General features: G+C 40.7%; 2 protein-coding genes across 24 annotated transcripts in view; one reads left to right on the forward strand and one right to left on the reverse strand.

The window, feature by feature from the left end:
* AAK1 (AP2 associated kinase 1) overlaps positions 1–4,382 on the reverse strand; it is a 171,003-nt gene extending 166,621 nt beyond the window's left edge. For 14 of the 23 annotated variants that reach the window (XM_045446344.1, XM_045446333.1, XM_045446343.1 and 11 more), the window contains exons 1-2: positions 4,185–4,349; positions 3,505–3,898 (exon numbers count right to left, since the gene is read on the reverse strand). In XM_045446344.1, coding sequence (XP_045302300.1) covers positions 3,505–3,667 — 163 coding nt within the window. In that variant the 5' untranslated portion in view covers positions 3,668–3,898; positions 4,185–4,349. Of the gene's footprint in view, positions 1–3,504; positions 3,899–4,184 lie in introns of all 23 variants that reach the window. The other 9 variants (XM_045446342.1, XM_045446338.1, XM_045446324.1 and 6 more) reach the window with 4 other exon arrangements.
* Positions 4,383–4,425: 43 nt separating this feature from the next.
* ANXA4 (annexin A4) overlaps positions 4,426–19,166 on the forward strand; it is a 163,990-nt gene continuing 149,249 nt past the window's right edge. The window contains exons 1-2 of the mRNA XM_045446349.1: positions 4,426–4,693; positions 5,387–5,545. The gene's annotated coding sequence lies outside the window, so the exon portion shown is untranslated. The remainder of the gene's footprint in view (positions 4,694–5,386; positions 5,546–19,166) is intronic.

Here is a 19,166-nt window from a genome sequence, read left to right on the forward strand (position 1 = left end):
CTTCAGTCCTTCTCTGAGCACTGCTCCTATTTTCCCATGGAGCTTATTCTGGAAGCTTAAACCAAGTCTTTCCTTGACATCACATGCCCATTACCTTAGACATGATTAGGAAGTCATCATGGCATCTTTACTAAGGAAGCTAAAGAGAAAATATCTCCCTCTACACCCAGCCTAGAGATAGCCATATCCTTCTGAATTCATGGTGTAGAGCCTTCACTTCTCCCAAACAAGCCCTCAGTGACTAGTTAGTGAAAGCAGATGAACAGTGCTGATGCTGCTGATGGAGACGGCAGCCCAGACGTTCTCCTTTATTACTACAGCAGCTCCTCCTCGGTGTTCCTGCATTCCTCACTATAAAGCAGAGACCAACACCCACATCAGAGAAACAGGGGTGATAGGTGGGATGTGGTGGGAAAAGAGTCTATGTTTAAAGCCCACCCTCCCCATACTGCCTGGCCACTGTCCTGGGCGCTCGCACAGTTGTCCTTGGACAACTCTGGCTGGGACTGGTGGTTAGGGCAGCACCTGGACACTCAAAAAGGAAAGGGTACAGGAAGGAACATGGCTACCCAAAATATCTATTGACCCTTGACGGAGCTAGTGAGGCTTCTGCAGAAAAATATCTGACTCTGTCCACCCACAATAGGGAACGGGATGGCTGCAGATCGCTGTAGCCAAACTAGCCTTCACAATGCCCCTTCACTTCCCCTGAACTATATATATAGGATGTAATGTTGCTGGCAAATAATGGCTGCCGCTCGTTGAACACCTGAAAAATGTTAAATAATTCATATACATTGCTTCATTTAATCTTCACAACCACTCCATAGGACAAGGGTTCTTGATCTTTTGCTTGCATCAGAATCTCTCCAGAAATCTGTTAAAGCCCCACACTCTTGGTTTATGGGGTGAGGCCTAATTCGCATTTCTAATAAGCTTCCAGATGATGCTGATGCTCCTGATCCAGTCTCTACACTTTGAGAACCACTGTCATAGGGAAACAGATTTGAGAGAGGCTTGAAAAGTCTTATCCAAGGTTTCAAAGCTAGTAAAGAACAGATGCAGAATTCGAACCTAGATCTGCCTGACTACACAGACACTGCTGGTAACCATGCTGTACTGTATGTGTGAGTGTCTGCCTTGTCTTCCCAAATTGTGACAGCTCCTTAAAAGCAGACATCACCCTTTAGAACTCCCATATCCCTCTCAGAACCTAGCAGTGCCTTTTTACTTAGTGGACGCTACATAAATACTTTGTATACTGACTCCTACATAGCTATATACTTCTAAGAGCCACAAATGCAAAGTCTCAGTTAAAGAACATAAAAAGAACAATATCACCAGACCCAGTTTTACGTGAGACTCTCTCCTGCTGCTCTGAGTCTTTGTCCATGCTGTCTCCACACTTGGATAACTCCTACTCATTTGGTCAGTCGCTTCCTGCAGAAAGCAATCCTTGGCTCTCTAAAACTGAGGGCCGCTGCACCCTAAGCTCATCTCCATAGCACATATCACTCTATTCTAACTGGCTGTTTTCCATCCCTCAAAGTAGTTTGTAAACTCTAGCATCTAGTTTTATGTCATACCTCCAGGGTCTAGCACAGTGCCTGGTACATCATAGACACTCCATAACTGCTTGTTGAATGAACAAATAAATGAATGCAGAGCTGCAAGCCCTAAGTTCCACTTAAAAATATCATAATGCGTGATGTGCAATTCTCAGGGATGAATTCCAGGGAAGAGGAGGACAGCCTAGATGACAAAGACCAATTTTCTTTTTATCTTCCCCATCATTCAGATTCTGAGAACAGGTACTGCTTAGGGTAGCCCCACGTACAAGGAGACAATATCCTAGCTGAACCAGATGCTCCCGGGCTATAAAGTCAGCAGAGGCCATTCAAAGAGAAGGAAAGAGCTCTGTGCCCCTCATTCCTCCTGATTTCTCTCTCACACACTCCTTCTCCATTTCTCCATCCCACTGCAGTCAAGGGCTTTGGCACGGGAATGAAAGAGACAGATCAGACTCAAGGGTGCGGATCTGGCAGCGGGCACAGAAGCATCTCCCATCCTGCACCAAAGCCCACAAGGAAAGATCCAGAGGGACAGTGACTCAGGCCCCGGATTAAGTCCAGCTAGAGCAGTGCTGAGAATGGAAAAGAGCAACAATTTCACAAGGACATTAATTGTCAGATCTTTTTGTTTCTAAAGTGCTTTTAAAGTAAAGGCTTCCACCCTAACCCCAGAAAACTGGGCCCGGTTGAACCCAGTACTTGCACGAGCTGAGAGTCAAACACAGCTTTTTCCTCCTCCTAACCCACCCGCCCACAACACTCACCATGACAGGGATCTCCCAGGCCCAGGTTGGGACCCTTGCTTCAACCTTAGCTTGCAAAAAAGGCTCCACTCCAGCTAATAAACTGTCCCCCCACAGCCACCATGTTGCAGTAACAGTGGCATCCCCCTTCCCCAATCCCCTCTCAACCGATAACACAACCTACAGCAGGTTGGCCCCATTCAATTAGCTTGAATAGCTTCATGCCAAGGAAATCGCTGCTTTTATTAAAAATAAAAGCACACAAGGCAGGCAATGGGCTGTGAAAAGTATGAGTCTGGTGTAATTATGAAGGTCGAGGTTAAGGTTACCAAAAGAGACATGCAAAGATTTCCAGAAAGCCTGGAGGATAAAAAACATATATTTACATATCTATAGATACGCAGATGAACACACATGTAGGGAATTTACACAGCAGATCTATATAACATCTTCTCCAACAGAAGAAAAATAAAAATCAGATGTCACTCTCAAGTAATTCTTTTGGCTAAAAAATAAAAACTAAAACAGGAGGAAGAGGGGCCTAGTGGACTGGTTTCAAAATAACCACATTCATCTCGTGTAATTTCTGTTATCTTAGCTACATCCTGGGGACCTGATTACAGTTGGGTCAGGAAACAAAACTAGTCAAATCCACCAAGAGCCTTGGCTATTAGAAAAACATATTCCCATTCTTTGAAAATCCTCTCTTCCTCCAGTGCGTGCTCATGGGAGTGGGAAAGTTGGGTAGAAGGAGAAACCCCTCTCCCTTCTTAAAGGTACTCCATCTCCACCCTTCAGCCCTCACATCAATATTTCAAGTTTAAGGAGGATGACAAGCCCAGCACCCTACATTTGATGTGAAGCTTTACACTTTCACACCTACGTTTTCCCTCTGATCCTTGTAATTCAGTGAGGCAGACAAGAATTGGCTTGTCAATTTTTAAAAAATAATAAAAGGTCACTGAGGTAAACAATTTCCAGCAACGTCCTTCCACCCCATAAGCCCTGTCACTTCCAAACCTCAGTTTTAAATTTTTCAAGGACAATGATTCACCGAGCAAGGGAAGGGGGAAGGGGGAAGGGAGGGTCAACTGGTCAAAACCCATTCATACACTGAACAACTAGAAACCAGTCTTGCTGCATCAGCACAAGATTTTAATTCACGGCGCACTCAAAGAGTCCCACCATACCTTCCGCCAACACCTCGTCCACAGTGACCTGCTGTCGCCCAATGCCAAAGACCCTTCCGATGTAGCCACTGCCCAGGCCCGAGGTGCTGCCCCCACCTCCGCTGGAGCCAGAGCCCAGGCCAGAGCCGCCCTGCTCTCGCCGGGAGTCGAAAAACTTCTTCATCTTGAGAATAGGAAGCAGTAAAGCAAAATACCGAAGGTTTCTGGATTTTTTTTTTTTTTTTTCTAAGAAAACAAGAGATCCAAGGATTTCTTCTCGGATTTCAGCTCGGAGAGGAGCCACCCGAATCCGGCCGTGGGGGTGGGGGCTGAGGGAGGATGCCAATAGGAATATGCGTGTCAATCGCGCCGCGGTCCCCTCCTCCTCAAGAGAGCGATTCGCGTAAGTTTAAACCTGTGATGACAGAAGAAGAGAGGATGAATCAGTAACACACTTACGAATTCAACCGCTGAGTCCTAGAGGGAGCAAAAGCCATCATCCCGGGGAAACGCTTCATGCATTTTCCTAGCGAGAAAAATTCTGGTGCTGAAATCCCGGCAGAGCGCCGGACCCCGTCCCCGCGGCTCGGAAAAAGGAAGGATCTGGCCGCCTCGGGCAGCGCCGACCCAGCCGATCACTGCCTTCCCCTCCTCCTCGGTCTCCCCGCCGCCCCGCGAGGCAGCATCCCGGCGGCACCCACTTGAGAAGGCTCGGCGGCTGGCGCCCAGCTACCAGCCCTGCAACATTGTCACGGCCGCGGGGCCGGCCTGCGACGCGGAGAGGAGGCGGCGCTGCAGCGAGAGCCGGGGCCGCGTTCGGCGCCCGCCCGCCCGCCAGCTGATCCCCGGAGCGCCCAGCGGAGACTGACCCGCCGCCCCTCCCCCGCGCGCGCTCCCGCCCGGCTCCATCCACCCAACCAGGAAGTGAACCGCCGCCGGAAGTGCCTCTCGGGACGGCGCGGCGAGGGGCCGAGGCCCTCCTATTGCTGCCACCCGGTCGCGACAGACGAGAAGGAGTCGTGGGAGAGAAGGGGACCCAGGAGGGGGGTGTCTCAGTGTGTACAGAGTTTTGTAAAAGAACTTTTATCACCCGATCCGCAGTGCACCATGGGAAAGGTAGTTCGGCGCAAGCCACCGGCTGGACTACAACTCCCAGGATGCCCCTGACGGAGCGAGCAAAGCGGCTGCGGTGGCCTCCTTGGCCTCGAAGGTGGTTAGTGGGGTGGTGCATTTGTGGGGATTCGGTTATTTAAACATATCCGGTAAAGAAACCGCCAAGGACTAGGAAACTGCTGTGTGTTCCACCCTTTTGAAGCCATCTTATTTGCGGTTTGACCTCCCTGCACAAGGGATTCTGGGGGTTGTTGTTTCCAAACGGATCGAGAGGCTGACACCTGAAGGACGCGGCTTAACCGCTTAGCCTCTGGCCGGTCCTGCGGGGCTTACCGACGTCACCTGGGCAGAAGGTGGAAGACGAGGGGTAATCGGAAGAATTTTGCTGGCAATTGGTCCGAGGCCACAGTCGAACGCCAACTCTGAGTAGAACCTGTGCCCTTCCGCCGCCAATCTCAAAAAGCCGTTTTTGCTCCCAAATGTTGTTGAGAACCGCTCGGCGGTCAGCTCTGAGCTAGGCGCAGTGAGAGCGCTTAATAAGACGGTGTCTAGGCTGGGAATCTACAGGCAGGACTCAAACCGAGAAACTTAAACGTTGTGTTCAGGGCAGATTCTAGGGTACCAGCAGATCCAAGCCGTTGGCTGTGACCCCAAACTGGGGCTGGCTCGTCTGCCGACAGTGACCCTCAGTTCTTCCACGTTTGCTGATGCTGTGGGTGGGCCTTACCTTCACATATCCCCTCACACAAGAACCCAAGACTGATCTGTTGTTATTTCTTTTTCACTCAAGATTCCCTCCTTCCTTGATGCTGATTTTTACCCTGATACCGCCTGAGTGCCAAAGTCCACTTGGCGGACAATGTGATTTTCATCTGCCAAATGCAGAAGACTTGGAAGGCCAGTTACTACCCTTCTACATCCCTAGATTTCCTGATGGACGGTGCTTAAGGTAGTTCCAAATCCTTGCTCCCTCCCCATCCATGATTTTTCTAACTACCCGAATATAGGTTCTTTCTCACCTCCACCTGCTCTCCCTAATTCTCCGACCGCGTTCTTGACTTGTACTTCGTCCCAGAATTTTTCGACAAGCATTTAAGGAGAGGAGAAAAGGGTACTCTGGGGGGGAGTGGAGGCCGGGGGCGGGGATGGTTCTTGTTTTCTCTAATCTGAATATTGAACTGTGCTGTGACTGGGTTGGCAGCAGCGTTGCTGTGCTTTCTCTTTTCCTTCTTCCTCTCCTCCTCCTCCTCCCCCCCTCCTCCTCTTCCTCCTCCTCCTCCTCCTCCCCTTTTCAAGTAGTGCCTTTGCAGTTAAGCTTCCTGTGTAGAGACAGCATTTCTTCTTCCAGAGGGAGTCAATGTTGTCACCTCAGTTCACAAATTCATGCAGCCACCTCCAGGGTGGAATGCAGCACCTGCTAAAACATTCCCTGAAAGGAAGCCCAGGGAGCATTTCTCTGCACTTGCCTTAAAAGGCTAGATTTTGTCTTAAGGAAGTTTGGAATAGACCTTAAAATAGATGGGAAATCTCATTTGGAATTAGATTCATTGACCTCCATCTTTCTCTACATCTATTGATCTTGACTGACTTTTTAAGTTTATTTATTTATTTTGAGAGAATGAGTGAGTGTGAGGGCTCTGGAGCAGGGGAGGGGCAGAGAGATGAGAGAGAGAGATAATATTCCAAGCAGGCTCCAAGCCCAGTGTGGAGCCCAACGTGGGGCTTTATCTCACTACCGTGAGATCATGACCTGAGCCAAAATCAAGAGTCAGTTGCCCAACTGACTGAGCCACCCAGGTGCCCCTTGACTGACTTTTTTGAAGAAATTCTGTTGGTCCTAGAATCTGTTTCTATCTCACTTTTTACCTTCCTAGACTTCCTGTTACCAGACTAGGCCAGACTTAGGCAAATTCCAACTCTCACTTCTGAGATACAAAAACTTGTTTTTATCTGATAGGATTAAGGTAGCTAACAAGCAGCCATCTGGACGATTTAAGGACGTTTTTAAAGAAGCAAAAGAAAGAAAAAAACATTAGAACACTGGATTTCTTGCTTTCCATTCTCTCAGAGACTAATAGCAATTATAATGATAAAACTACAGTTTTTCATCCTTTACATATAACAAGTTATTTGTTGGTAATGTTGAAATAAGGTAGTATTGTTTTACTCATTTTTTTTAAATTTTTTTAATGTTTTTATTTATTTTTGAAGGAGAGAGAGAGAGCATGAGCTGGAGAGGAGCAGAGAGAGAGAGGGAGACACAGAATTCTAAGCAGGCTCCAGGCTCTGAGCTGTCAGCACAGAGCCTGATGCAGGGCTGAAACTCACGAACTGGGAGATCATGACCTGAGCCAAAGCTGGACACTCAACCGGCTGAGCCACCCAGGCGCCCCTGTTATACTCATTTTATAGATGGGGGAACTGAAGCATAGAGATAAATGACATGCCCAAAGTCACACAGATAGTGACTGGCAAAGCCAGGGCTCAAACCCAAACATTTTGGCTTTAGAGCCCAGTGCTTAACTAGCTACACTGAACTGTCAACTTAGAAAGAACAACTGTAAACTGATTAAAAATACTTTAAAATATTTAGAAACAGCAACAGACCAGGAAACAGGGAATCTTTGCCCTCCATAGCTGTGCCCCTAGACCACTTATATCTCTGGACCTATTTTCTCAGCCATAATACCAGTGCTGTCCTGCAACTCTTAGTAATTCTCTTGTTCCTGAGTGTAGAATAATCAGATTTTTTAAAAAATCAAAGATCAACCACGATAATCTCAAACTCCTACCACACTTGCTGTATAATTTGCCCCACCCTTCCTTGTGTTCCTTCCTATTCATCTTTTCATGTATATTGTCACCTCAAGTACTAAAAGAGAGCAGTCTTCTACTTATCTCCACTTATCTCCTCGAACACTCAATACAGTAGTTTGTATCCTTACCAGTTCTTAAATAAGCCAAGTAATTGACTTCAAATGAAATGTGACATAGAAGAGAGCAATCTGATTAAGGTAGAAAAAATTGATTTGAAGTAGTCTGAACTAGGTAAGCTTGAACTCAGTCCAGGAGATACTATGGATAAATAATCAAAAAGAAGAGGGAAAGAGACATTACCGTGTATTTTCCATATGCTAGTTACTGTATTAAGCACTTAAAATATTATCTTGTTTAATCCTCATGTATGCATCTCTTGTGAGGTAGATACTATCTATTACCTATTATTAAAGTAGATGCGGGGCGCCTGGGTGGCGCAGTCGGTTAAGCGTCCGACTTCAGCCAGGTCACGATCTCGCGGTCCGTGAGTTCTAGCCCCGCGTCGGGCTCTGGGCTGATGGCTCAGAGCCTGGAGCCTGTTTCCGATTCTGTGTCTCCCTCTCTCTCTGCCCCTCCCCCGTTCATGCTCTGTCTCTCTCTGTCCCAAAAATAAATAAACGTTGAAAAAAAAAATTTTTTTTTTAAATAAAGTAGATGCTATTATACTATTATCCCCAGTTTTATAGATGAATGGTGAAGATTTTATTAGTAGCAGAGGGATGTGTATGGTTTGTGAGGTTTGCAGAAAATTATTTGTTCTGTGATGTGGCTAACTCATGTCACAGTAAACCCAGTTATGGCAAATGTGTGGTGCATCCTTAGAGGAAATCAAAGGGAAGAGGACCAACATGATTTAACTACCTTAACTAAGGCCCCCACTGTGTTGGATATTTAATTATATCATATCGTAATACACCTATGAGGTGTTCATTGCTTTTATTTTGTCAATGTGGAAACAGGCTCAGTGGGGTTAATGTATGTCAACTGTTGCTACATAGAGCCTATAAAGGGCAGAGGCAGAATCAAAACCTGACTCACCTCAAAACCTTTGTAATTTTCACTATACCATGTAGCCATTCTATATTGCCAGCTTTTAGTCCAATGGAATTTATTAGAAATGCAGATTATCAGGCCCTACTCAGATCATTAACTGATTATTAAATAATGAACTAATCTAATGCATCACTTAAGGGAAAGAACCATATACATTTTTCTCCACTTTTGGTTTAGCATTTTTAAAAACTTTTTTAAATTTAAATGTTTGTCCTGTTCAACTGAAGCATAATTGACATATTTATCATCGTTGTCTTTTCTCCAGCACTAAAAATGATACACAGGGATACAGTTTTCAGAAATTCATTTTCAGCAATTCCTTAATGCTTAATATGAGAGCAGAGGGTTAAAAGTGAATAAAATATAATCCTCACTTTCAAGGAATTTCAAATATCCTGTAAAATTAAGTGTATTAAAATGATAGAGGGAGGGGCACCTGGGTGGCGCAGTCGGTTAAGCGTCCGACTTCAGCCAGGTCACCATCTCGCGGTCCGTGAGTTCGAGCCCCGCGTCGGGCTCTGGGCTGATGGCTCAGAGCCTGGAGCCTGTTTCCGATTCTGTGTCTCCCTCTCTCTCTGCCCCTCCCCCATTCATGCTCTGTCTCTCTCTGTCCCAAAAATAAATAAACGTTGAAAAAAAAATTTTTTTTTTAAATAAATAAATAAAATGATAGAGGGAACTAACTCTGGTAAGAAAGGCACAATCAGAGTTAAAACAGCTAGAATATATTTATGTAGGGACAGGGGCAGTAATCCCCTTTCACCAACCATCCAGGTGATTCTGATTCATATTCAAGTTTGAGAACCACTGTTTAGCAGAAGGGAAATTATGACAACCATCTTCCTCCTTTGAAAAGGACATTCATTGTTTTTTGTTTTCTGGTTAGAAAAGTAATTACATAATCATTGAAGAAAGTAAGTCAGCTCAGAATAAAAATCACTCAGAGATAACTGCTATTGACTTTTTTTTTTTTTTTTTTTTTTTTTTTTTGCATTGACTGATTTCGTGAAGCTCAAATTTTTCAGGGACTTTTCAACATATCCAGTCCAACAGCCTATTGGAGGTCTTAATCCCCTTTCTCTTTTTAGTTGCCCTATAAATCTTTCAGCTATTCCTCCTGCTGTGTTTTGCTACTTACTGTTACTGCAGAACTTTGAATGTGCCTCCATTATAGCCCAAATCAGTTTGTACTGTCATTGTTGGTTAACCTGTTTATCCCTTCAGGATTACATTACACTCATCTTTCTTTTTTTTTTTAGATTTTTTAAAAATGTTTATTTATTTTTGAGAGAGCGAGAGAGAGACAGAGTGAGAGCAGGGGAGGGGCAGAGAGAGGGAGACACAGAATCTGAAGCAGGCACCAGGCTTGAACTGTCAGCACAGAGCCCAATGTGAGACTGGAACTCATGAACCCCAAGATCACGACCTGAGCCAAAGTCAGAAGCTTAACCGACTAAGCCACCCAGGCGCCCCCACATTCATCTTTCTGTCCTAAGCAATGGACTCACACATACGTAGCAGATGTTTAATAAATATTTTGAACAAATGAATTAGTAACTCAATGGAAAAAAATCTATCAAAATACTGAAATGTATTTAATGCTTCTTAGCAGCGTCCTAATTAGATTTGAGCTCTAATAGTCTAATTAACCACAGAAATGTTCTTTTAGAAGAATTTTTTCTAAAACTTTCTAGACCTGAAAGTCCACGTTTAAGATCAGTAAATCTCAGAGAATTAATAAAGAAAATGTATGGGTTATTCAGTCCTCCCTAACAACATAAAAGGCACCTGAGACGTTCTAGGTCACTCATGTTTCTACTTTCTCCAGCAGTTTATTTCGATGTCATTAGTTTAATATCAATTTACCTTGAATTTTCATTCTCCTCCAGCAACTACTGCATTTTTCTGCACCTCTTTCCAACAGAGTACATCAGTGCAACTGTCTATCCTTGCCATCTCTACCAATTCTCATTACTACGTCCAATAAGCAGTTCTCAGTCCCTTTTTAAAGAATTCATTTTATTTAAGGGCGCCAGGATGGCTCAGTCAGTTAAGCGGCCAACTCTTAATCTCAGCTCAGGTGTTGATCTTAGGGTTGTGAGTTCAAGCTTTGTGTTAGGAATCTATGCTGGATGTGAAGCCTACTTAAAAAAAAATAAAAATAATTTTAAAAATAAAAAATAAATAAAAACTCATTTCAATTTATTTAAACAAACAGACAAAAAACCTTGTTCACCGATTTCTCCCACCCGTCACCCCCTGCCTCTGGCAACCATCAATCTGTTATCTGTACCTATGAGCTTAAAATATATGTTTTTTAGATTCCACATGTAAGAAAGATCATATGGTATTTTGTTTTGTCAGACTTATTTCACTTAGCATAATGCCCTCGAGGTCCATCCATGTTGTTGCAAATGGCAAGATCTCATTCTTTTCTATGGATGAATAATATTCCATTGTATATATACCACAATTTCTTTATTCATTTTCCACTGATGGACACTTAGGTTTCCATATCTTGGCTATTGTAAATAATGCCGTAATGAACATGGGAGTGCAGATCTTTTTGAATTAGTGGTTTTGTTACCTTTGGATAAATATGCAGAGGCAAAATTGCTGGGTCATGTGGTATTTCTATTTTTAATATTTTTGAGGAACCTCCACACTATTATCCATAGTGTCTACACCAACTTACATTCCCACCAGCAGTGCATAAGTGTTCCTTTTTCTCTACATCCTCACCAACATTTGTTATTTCTTGTCTTTTTGATATTAGTCATTCTAACAGGTGTGAGGTGATACCTCATTGTGGTTTTAATTTGCATTTCTCAGATGATTAATAATATAGATCATCTTGGGGCATCTGGATGGCTCAGTAAGTTAAGCATCTAACTGAGGCTCAGGTCATGATCTCATAGTTCATGAGTTTGAGTCCTGCATGGGATGAGCTTGAGCCCCACATCGGGTGAGCATGAGCCCCACTTTGGGTGAGCCCTGCTCTCTCTTTCTCCCTCCCCTCTCTTTCTTTCACCTGGAGGATTCTCTCTCTCTCTCTCCCTCTCCCTCTCCCTCTCCCTCTCTCCTCCTTCCCCTCTCCCCCTCTCTCTCCCTCTCACTCATTTGCTCCCTCTGTCTCTCTCAGGAAAAATAATAATAATAATATAGAGCATTCTTTTATGTACCTATTGGTTATCTGTATGGTGTGGTTTTTTTGGAAAAATGTTCAGATCTTCTGCCCATCTTTTACTTGGATTGTTTGAGGGTTTTTTTTCTTTTGGTTGTTGTTGTTTTTTTGATTTTTGTTTGTTTGTTTGTTTTTTGCTACTGAATTGTATGAGTTCTTTATGTTGTGGGTATTAGCCCAGTATCAGATATATGATTTGCAAATATTTTTGCCCATTCAGAAGGTTGCCTTTTCATTTTGTTGATGATTTCCCTTGCTGTGCAGAAGCTTTTTAGTTTGGTGTTTATTTTTGCTCTTGTTACTTGTGGTGTCAGATTTTTTAAAAAATCACCTCCAAGATCTATGTCAAGGAGCTTATTACCTCTGTTTTCTTCTAGTTTTATGGTTTCAGTTTCAAGTCTTTAATCCATTTTGAGGTAATTTTTGTGTATGATGTAAGATAGTGTTCCAGTTTCATTCCTGCATTCTTATGCATGTTTTTCCAACACTATTTATTGAAGAGAGTTTTTTCCCCATTGCATATTCTTGGCTTCTTTGTATTAAATTAATTGGCCATATGTGCATGGGTTTATTTCTGGGCTTGCTGTTCTGTTCCAGTGATATGTTTGTTTTAGCTCAATACCATACTGTTTTAATTAGTATAGTTTTGTAACATAGTTTGAAATTAGGGGGCGTGATGCTTTTGTTCTTCTTTCTCAAGATTGCTTTGGCTATTTGGGGTCTTATATGGTTCCATACAAATTTTAGGATTTTTGTTCTATTTCTGTGAAATATGCCATTGATATTTTGATAGTGATTGTCCTGAATCTGCAGATTGCTTTGAGTAGTATAAATATTTTAACAATGTTAATTCTTCCAATCCATGAGCATGGAATATCTTTCCATTTATTTCTGCTATGACATTTTGATCAATTTCCTTTTAGAATTTTTTTCTGTATAAAATACAGTTGGGTTTTGTTTGTTTTTTTGCCATATTGAATCCCATTGCATATTTGACATATTCTGTTTTTTCATTTAATAGTTTCTCACTTCATTATATATTCCACAGAAACATTATTTTTAATGAATGCTTAATGATCAGTTCTTTACTATTGAATATTTTGTTTTATTTTCAAATTTTTACTATTTTATGTATATATTATGTATATGTATATTACATTTACATATTATATTATATATATTTATATATATGTATTTAATTATGTTTCCTCCAGGAAAATTATACTGATTTGCTCTCCACTCTTTGATTCAGTTAATATATATTAAACACTTACCATGGGTTATACCCCAGAAATTTTATTGCAATGAACAAAATTCACTCCTTGACCTCAAGGAACTTTTGGTCTGAAAAGAAGACATTGAATCCTAGGTATTCCCATACCCTTGCAAAACACTGAATTTGTACAGTGAAAAGAGAAATCTATCCCATTTTGATAGGTAGAGATGGTGCTCATTGTTTTAATTGCCATTGTTTAAGTTAGTGAGCTTGGACACTTTTTCATTGACAGGGACTCTCTCTCTCTCTCTTTTTTTTTTTTTTTTTCCTAATGTTTATTTATTTTGAGGGAGAGAGACAGGGTGTGAGCAGGGGAGGGGCAGAGAGAGAGAGGGAGACACAGAATCCGAAGAAGGCTCCAGGCTCCGACTGTCAGCACAGAGCCAGTTGTGGGGCTCAAACTCGTCAATCGTGAGATCATGACCTGAGCCAAAGTCAGACACTTAACGGACTGAGCCACCCAGGCACCCCAGGGACTCTCTCTTTAACCAAACTTAAGCCAAGTTCCTCTGAGTCCTCTTTTTGACTAGATCTGGACCTTGGGCTCTGTGCTTGGCCCACTTAGTCCAGATTTAGCAAGAAACCTGCTGAGTCAGTTTAGAAAAACTCCCCCACCCTTGATATCTGATCAGATTTCTCATCCCACACTCTCCATATCTTATCACCTTGGCCTGCCTTCAGTAAGAATCCTATTGAGTCTGTCTAGCAAGAATCCCCCTAACCTTGATGTTTCTCCTCATAGTAATTTTCTATCCACTGACCCCCACCCTTGACTATAAATCTATACCTCTCCTGGTTGAATTTGGACTTGAGCTCCATCTCTCTCCCCTACTACAAAACCCTTATTGCAATAGTCCCTCCTGAATAAAATCTTCCTTACTGTCTTTGACAAGCATCATGAAAGTTTTTTCTTTAACATCATACTCACTCATCAGTTGTTTAAAGTGCCTGTTACATGCTAGGAGTTGGAAACATGATGATAAATAAGGTAAATGTATCCCTTCCCTTACAGAATTTATAGTCTAATACTCATTGGATGTGTATATTTCTTCATTTTAAAATTAAATCCTTTTCCATTTTTCTATTGGAGCATTTCTTCTGAATAGTTGATTTGAAAATGTTTTTTATGTATTCAATTCAATCAGTTTACTCAATATTGAGCTACTCCAGTGTACAAGGCACTGTTCTAGGTTTAGAGAGGATGATAGGGTACAAGATAAACAAGGTTTCTTCTTGTAAGAGAGTTTACATTGGGTCAGAGTGAGAGGAACACAATAAGCAAACAAGTCAAGGAAAATGTTAGATAGGATTGAATGCCATACAGATAATTAGACTAGGGTGATGTGATAGAGTGTCTGAATGACTACTTCAAATTGGATGTTCAATTCTTTATATATTAAAAAAAAAATTTTTTTTGTTAATGTTTGTTTATTTTTGAGAGAAAGAGAGACAGAGCATGAGCAGGAGAGGGGCAGAATCCCTCCCCTGAGAGAGAGGGAGACAGAATCCAAAGCAGGCTCAAGGCTCTGAGCTGTCAGCATAAAGCCAGATGCAGGGCTCGAACCCACAAACCTTGAGATCATGACCTGACCTGAAGTCAGACATTTAACCAACTGAGCTACCCAGGCGCCCCTCACCTTTTTATATATTAACAACATTAATTAAAACCCACTTCACATAAATGGGAAACCTTTTTCCCCAATTTGATCATAGGCTTTTTTTTTATAAGTTAAGACTTTTTCTAGTTATAATACATAATCATTTTGTAAAATGATTGGAAATATAGAAAAGCAGAAAGAAGAAAATAAAAATAATTGATCTTATTATTCACAAGTAAACCCTACAAGAGTCAGATGGATATCCTCCTGTCATTTTCAGTATGCATATAAATTACCTATGTACTTGTGTGTTAATAGTTTTGGAAAGAATATACTGCACTACAGCCTGCTTTTTCCACCATGCCAAGGACCTCTAACAGGCACTGAAAAATTTTTAAGTGATAAAATGATAAGCAAAATAGACGTGAGGTTTACATACTTAAAACATTATAAATTTTTCAGTTTAGCTTAGATAGAGTAGGCAAGAAGATGGTTGGGCTATAAATGTTAATCAAACAAATAAATGTGAAATTTGAAGGTAAAAATTTTATCTCATTAACCACTCTATCCTCAGCACATAAAATAGTTCTAGGGAATCAGTGGTTTATTTTCATTCATTTGTATTTTTCATTCTCATGAGTATAAAAATATTCTGTCTCTTTTTTATTATATCCATTTCTCTTTCCAATTTTGTATGTTTATGTTTTCTCTCATTTAATAATTTATCAGACCAACTGTGTTTTCAAAGAAACTGGTAGATTTTTAAAAATCAACTGTGGAGAGTTTTCTATTTTCTAATTCATTATTTTCTACTTTTATATATGTTTTTCCTTTAGCTTTACTTAGCTTTATTTTGTTATGTTTCTAATTATTCAGATGGATATTTGGTTTATTTCCTTTTTTCTTATTTCAAAATAAAACCATTATAAGCTCAAAGTTTCGTTCAATCAATATAGCTTTCATGTGTCACAGAAGTTTTCACTTGTCTCTCATCAAATAAGTTCTAGATACTCTGACGGTGCCTGGACAGTGCCTGAGCCCCACATTAGATGTAGAGATTACTTAAAAAAAAAAAAAAGTTAAAAAATAACACACACACACACACACACACACACACACACACACACACACACACAAGAAACCTGTGGATGTGTCTTTGTTGCCCTTACAAGTTAGAGAGAAGATAACATTGGTTAACTATAGAATTCCTGAACATATTTTTTTCCTTCAAATCTTTAGAAATTTCCCCATTGTCCTCTAATGTTTATTGTTACAGAAAAGTCTAAAACCTTCCCCTTTTTTGTTCCTTTATAGTAAATTTTACTGTGGGATTCTTTATCCTTAAAATTCAAAACTTACAAGAGTAGGTCTAGGTAGTAGTTTCTTTTAATTAACCATGCCTGTAGATTCAGGTGTTTTTTTCTCCTTAAGGAAGTTGTGTTCTATTATATATTAAAATACAATCTTTGATTATTTGCTTTAATTTTTTTAAGTTTTTATTTATATCAAAGTTATATTTGTCATAGTTTAAAGAGTCAAAGAGTTCCCTCTGGTTTGTTGTAAAAAACAGGAGTCCCCCATTCCCTTCCCTCCTATTTCTCCCTTCCAGGAAGTAATTATTCTCACCTCTCTTGGCTGATTGTTTTGGTGTTTGTATTTAAATAATATACCTTTATTGCCACATTTAGATTTTTTAACTTTTTGTCATAATCTATTAATTTCCCACTCTGGTAGAAAATAACTTTGCTTCCTTTTTTCTCCAGCATCCACCACATTCAATTACCGTTCCCATGTCCATCTTGCAATATGGCTATATCATAATTATGGTTAGATTAGTAGTCCGTGTTTACATTATCATTAATAAGTAAACATTATTCACAGCTGAGCCACAGGGTATGATTATTTCTTTTCTTTTGTCATATAATGTTTTGGTTTTCCTGGAGTCAATAACTGTCTTCTTTTTTCATTTTCTTAGTTTTCTATATACTTTTTACTAATTCAACTCTGAACTCTTACCCAGTTGTCAAGATGATCATTCACTTTAGGTGTCCTATCAATTTCATCTTTCTATATATTTCTAGGGGTCTTCTGACTGCTTTAGTTTGGCCTGCTTGCCTTCTGAGCCTGATAGGCAGTTGACATCCTATGATTTTCCTTCACCATCATCTTGGGAATTCCCTTTGCCCTCCTCCTATGCTGGAACCTCTGTTTTCTGTATCCCGTGTCTTCTTCCTGCTTCATCCTCTCATTTTGATGGAGCATACCCCCAGTACCTTCTCTAGAATAGTGTACAGAAGGTAAATTTTTGGAAAAATACTATGTTTGACATGTTTTTATTCTACTCTGACATCTAATTATTTGGTTAATATACAATTCTCAGACAGAAACAATTTTTTGCAGAATTTTTAAGGCATCACTCTGTTATCTTCTAGCTTTCAGGGTTGTTCTTAGGCAGTATAAAGCCATTCTGATAACTGATTCTTTGTAAGTGAATCTTCCGCTCTCTCCCTCTCTCTCTTTCTTTCTTTCTCACTGCCTATAGGATTTTCTATTTGTCCCCAGTATTATTCTAGAAATACATATCCTGCAGTTTTGGAAATTTTTCTTAAATTATTTCACTGATGATTTTTACTAATCTCTTTTTTTCCTTTTTTCTTTCTTTCTTTTTTTTTTTTTTTTTATTTTCTCCTCAATTTTCTATCTTTCTGTTTAAAAAGATTTTTTTTTGGTGGGGCACCTGGGTGGCTCAGTCAGTTAAGTGTCCAACTCTTGGTTTCGGCTCAGGTCATGATCTCATGGTTCATGATTTCGAGCCCCACATCAGTCTCTCTACCGAGAGTGAAGATCCTGCTTGGGATTCTCTCCCTCTCTCTGCCCCTCCCACACACACACTCTCTCTCTCAGAATAAATAAACTTAAAAAATGAAAATATTTTTGTTTGTTTTATTTTACTTGTAGAATAAGTTCTCACCTTTACCTTCCAGTTCTTCCATAGAATATTTGAGATATTTATCATATTTTTAATTTTAAGAACTCTTTCTTATTCTTTCCTTTTTTATATGATTCAGTTCTTATTTCATGAATATAATATCTCCTTGAGGATTAATGATTTTTGTTAGTTTATTTTCTTTTCCTTAGGTGGTCCCTTAGAGAAAGATCCTTGCCTTTTTCTATTTATTTAGCTGACTCCGTCTCTTTATTTCATATCAAGATTTTGCCTAACATGTGATAAACCTTGACTGTGTATTCAGATTTAAGACTGGGGATTTGATTAGCTGACTGGAAACTGAGTGCTTAGATAGGATTTGTTGACTGTAATCAACACTACAGGGTAGCTCTAAAGTTCATTTCTTTCTTTTTTTTTTTTTTAATTTATTTTTTTTCAACGTTTATTTATTTTTGGGACAGAGAGAGACAGAGCATGAACGGGGGAGGGGCAGAGAGAGAGGGAGACACAGAATCGGAAACAGGCTCCAGGCTCTGAGCCATCAGCCCAGAGCCTGACGCGGGGCTCAAACTCACGGACCGCGAGATCGTGACCTGGCTGAAGTTGGACGCTTAACCGACTGCGCCACCCAGGCGCCCCTAAAGTTCATTTCTTTAGACCTAAGCTGGTCAGATATCCCCAGAAAAAATGCTTCTAATATACTGCCTGGAGGCAAAGACCAAGTCATCTGTGTTAGAGAACCCCATCAGGGGAGAGACCGAGAGGAGCCAGAATGCAGCGTACAGTTGCTTAATCTCAGCATCAGTGCTGTGCTTTGGTTTGTCAGAGGAGAGCTCCTCTGTTTTACTCTTTTCAGAGAAAAACTGTTAGTCTTTTACCAGGACTGGAGAGGGCAGTCACTTGGCCACTCAAAGACAGGGGGAAGATCCAGACTGCTTCTTAAACTTTCAACCAGTTCTTCCACAGGTATCTTTTACAGCCAACTCCAGAGTCTTTTGGAGACTCGGTAGTATACATAAAGTTTATTGTCAGCTTTCTCCACTGCTGCCTTTGGAGGTACTCTTCCCTGGTCTGCTAAAGATTTGCTACTCTTTTATTCTCTCAAAAGTTTAGTGCTGTTGTCCCCTGTACTTTTTTGTCTTGCTGTTATGGGTTTATGCCCCTAAAATCTCATATTTTCTTTGCAACGACTATGTACATGTCAGATCTCCATTCTCTGTCCTTTTGAGTCCGTGATCTCATCTCTCATCAGTGTCATGCCTTTGTTCATTTCCTCTACTTTCTCAAGTTTGCCCAACATACCATTCAGCTTGTTATTGCTTCTAATGTAGCTTTAAATTGTACATTTTAGTTTCCTTATAGATTCCCCTTACCTCATCTGCCTTCCTTTGATTCTTACCTACCTGACTCCCAGCTCCCCCTTTTCATGTCCATTTGTATGTTTGATCTGTTATCTCCTTTTTGTGTGTGTCCACTTCTTTTGAATTTTTATTACAAATATAAAGTCGATGCTTTTTTAAGAAATTGCTTTTAGTAAATCTTGTCAAAAGGTAGCCTTCTACATCTTGAGTGCTGAATTTTCCTTTTTTATGTGGTAGAATCCTTTCATAAACCTATCAGAGGTTTTTTTTCCTGTTTAGTTATCCTTAGATAAGCAATGTTATTATGAGTCTTAATCTTTTTCTGAGTCGCTTA

Source organism: Leopardus geoffroyi, chromosome A3 (assembly GCF_018350155.1).
Source record: "Leopardus geoffroyi isolate Oge1 chromosome A3, O.geoffroyi_Oge1_pat1.0, whole genome shotgun sequence".
NCBI lineage: Eukaryota > Metazoa > Chordata > Mammalia > Carnivora > Felidae > Leopardus > Leopardus geoffroyi.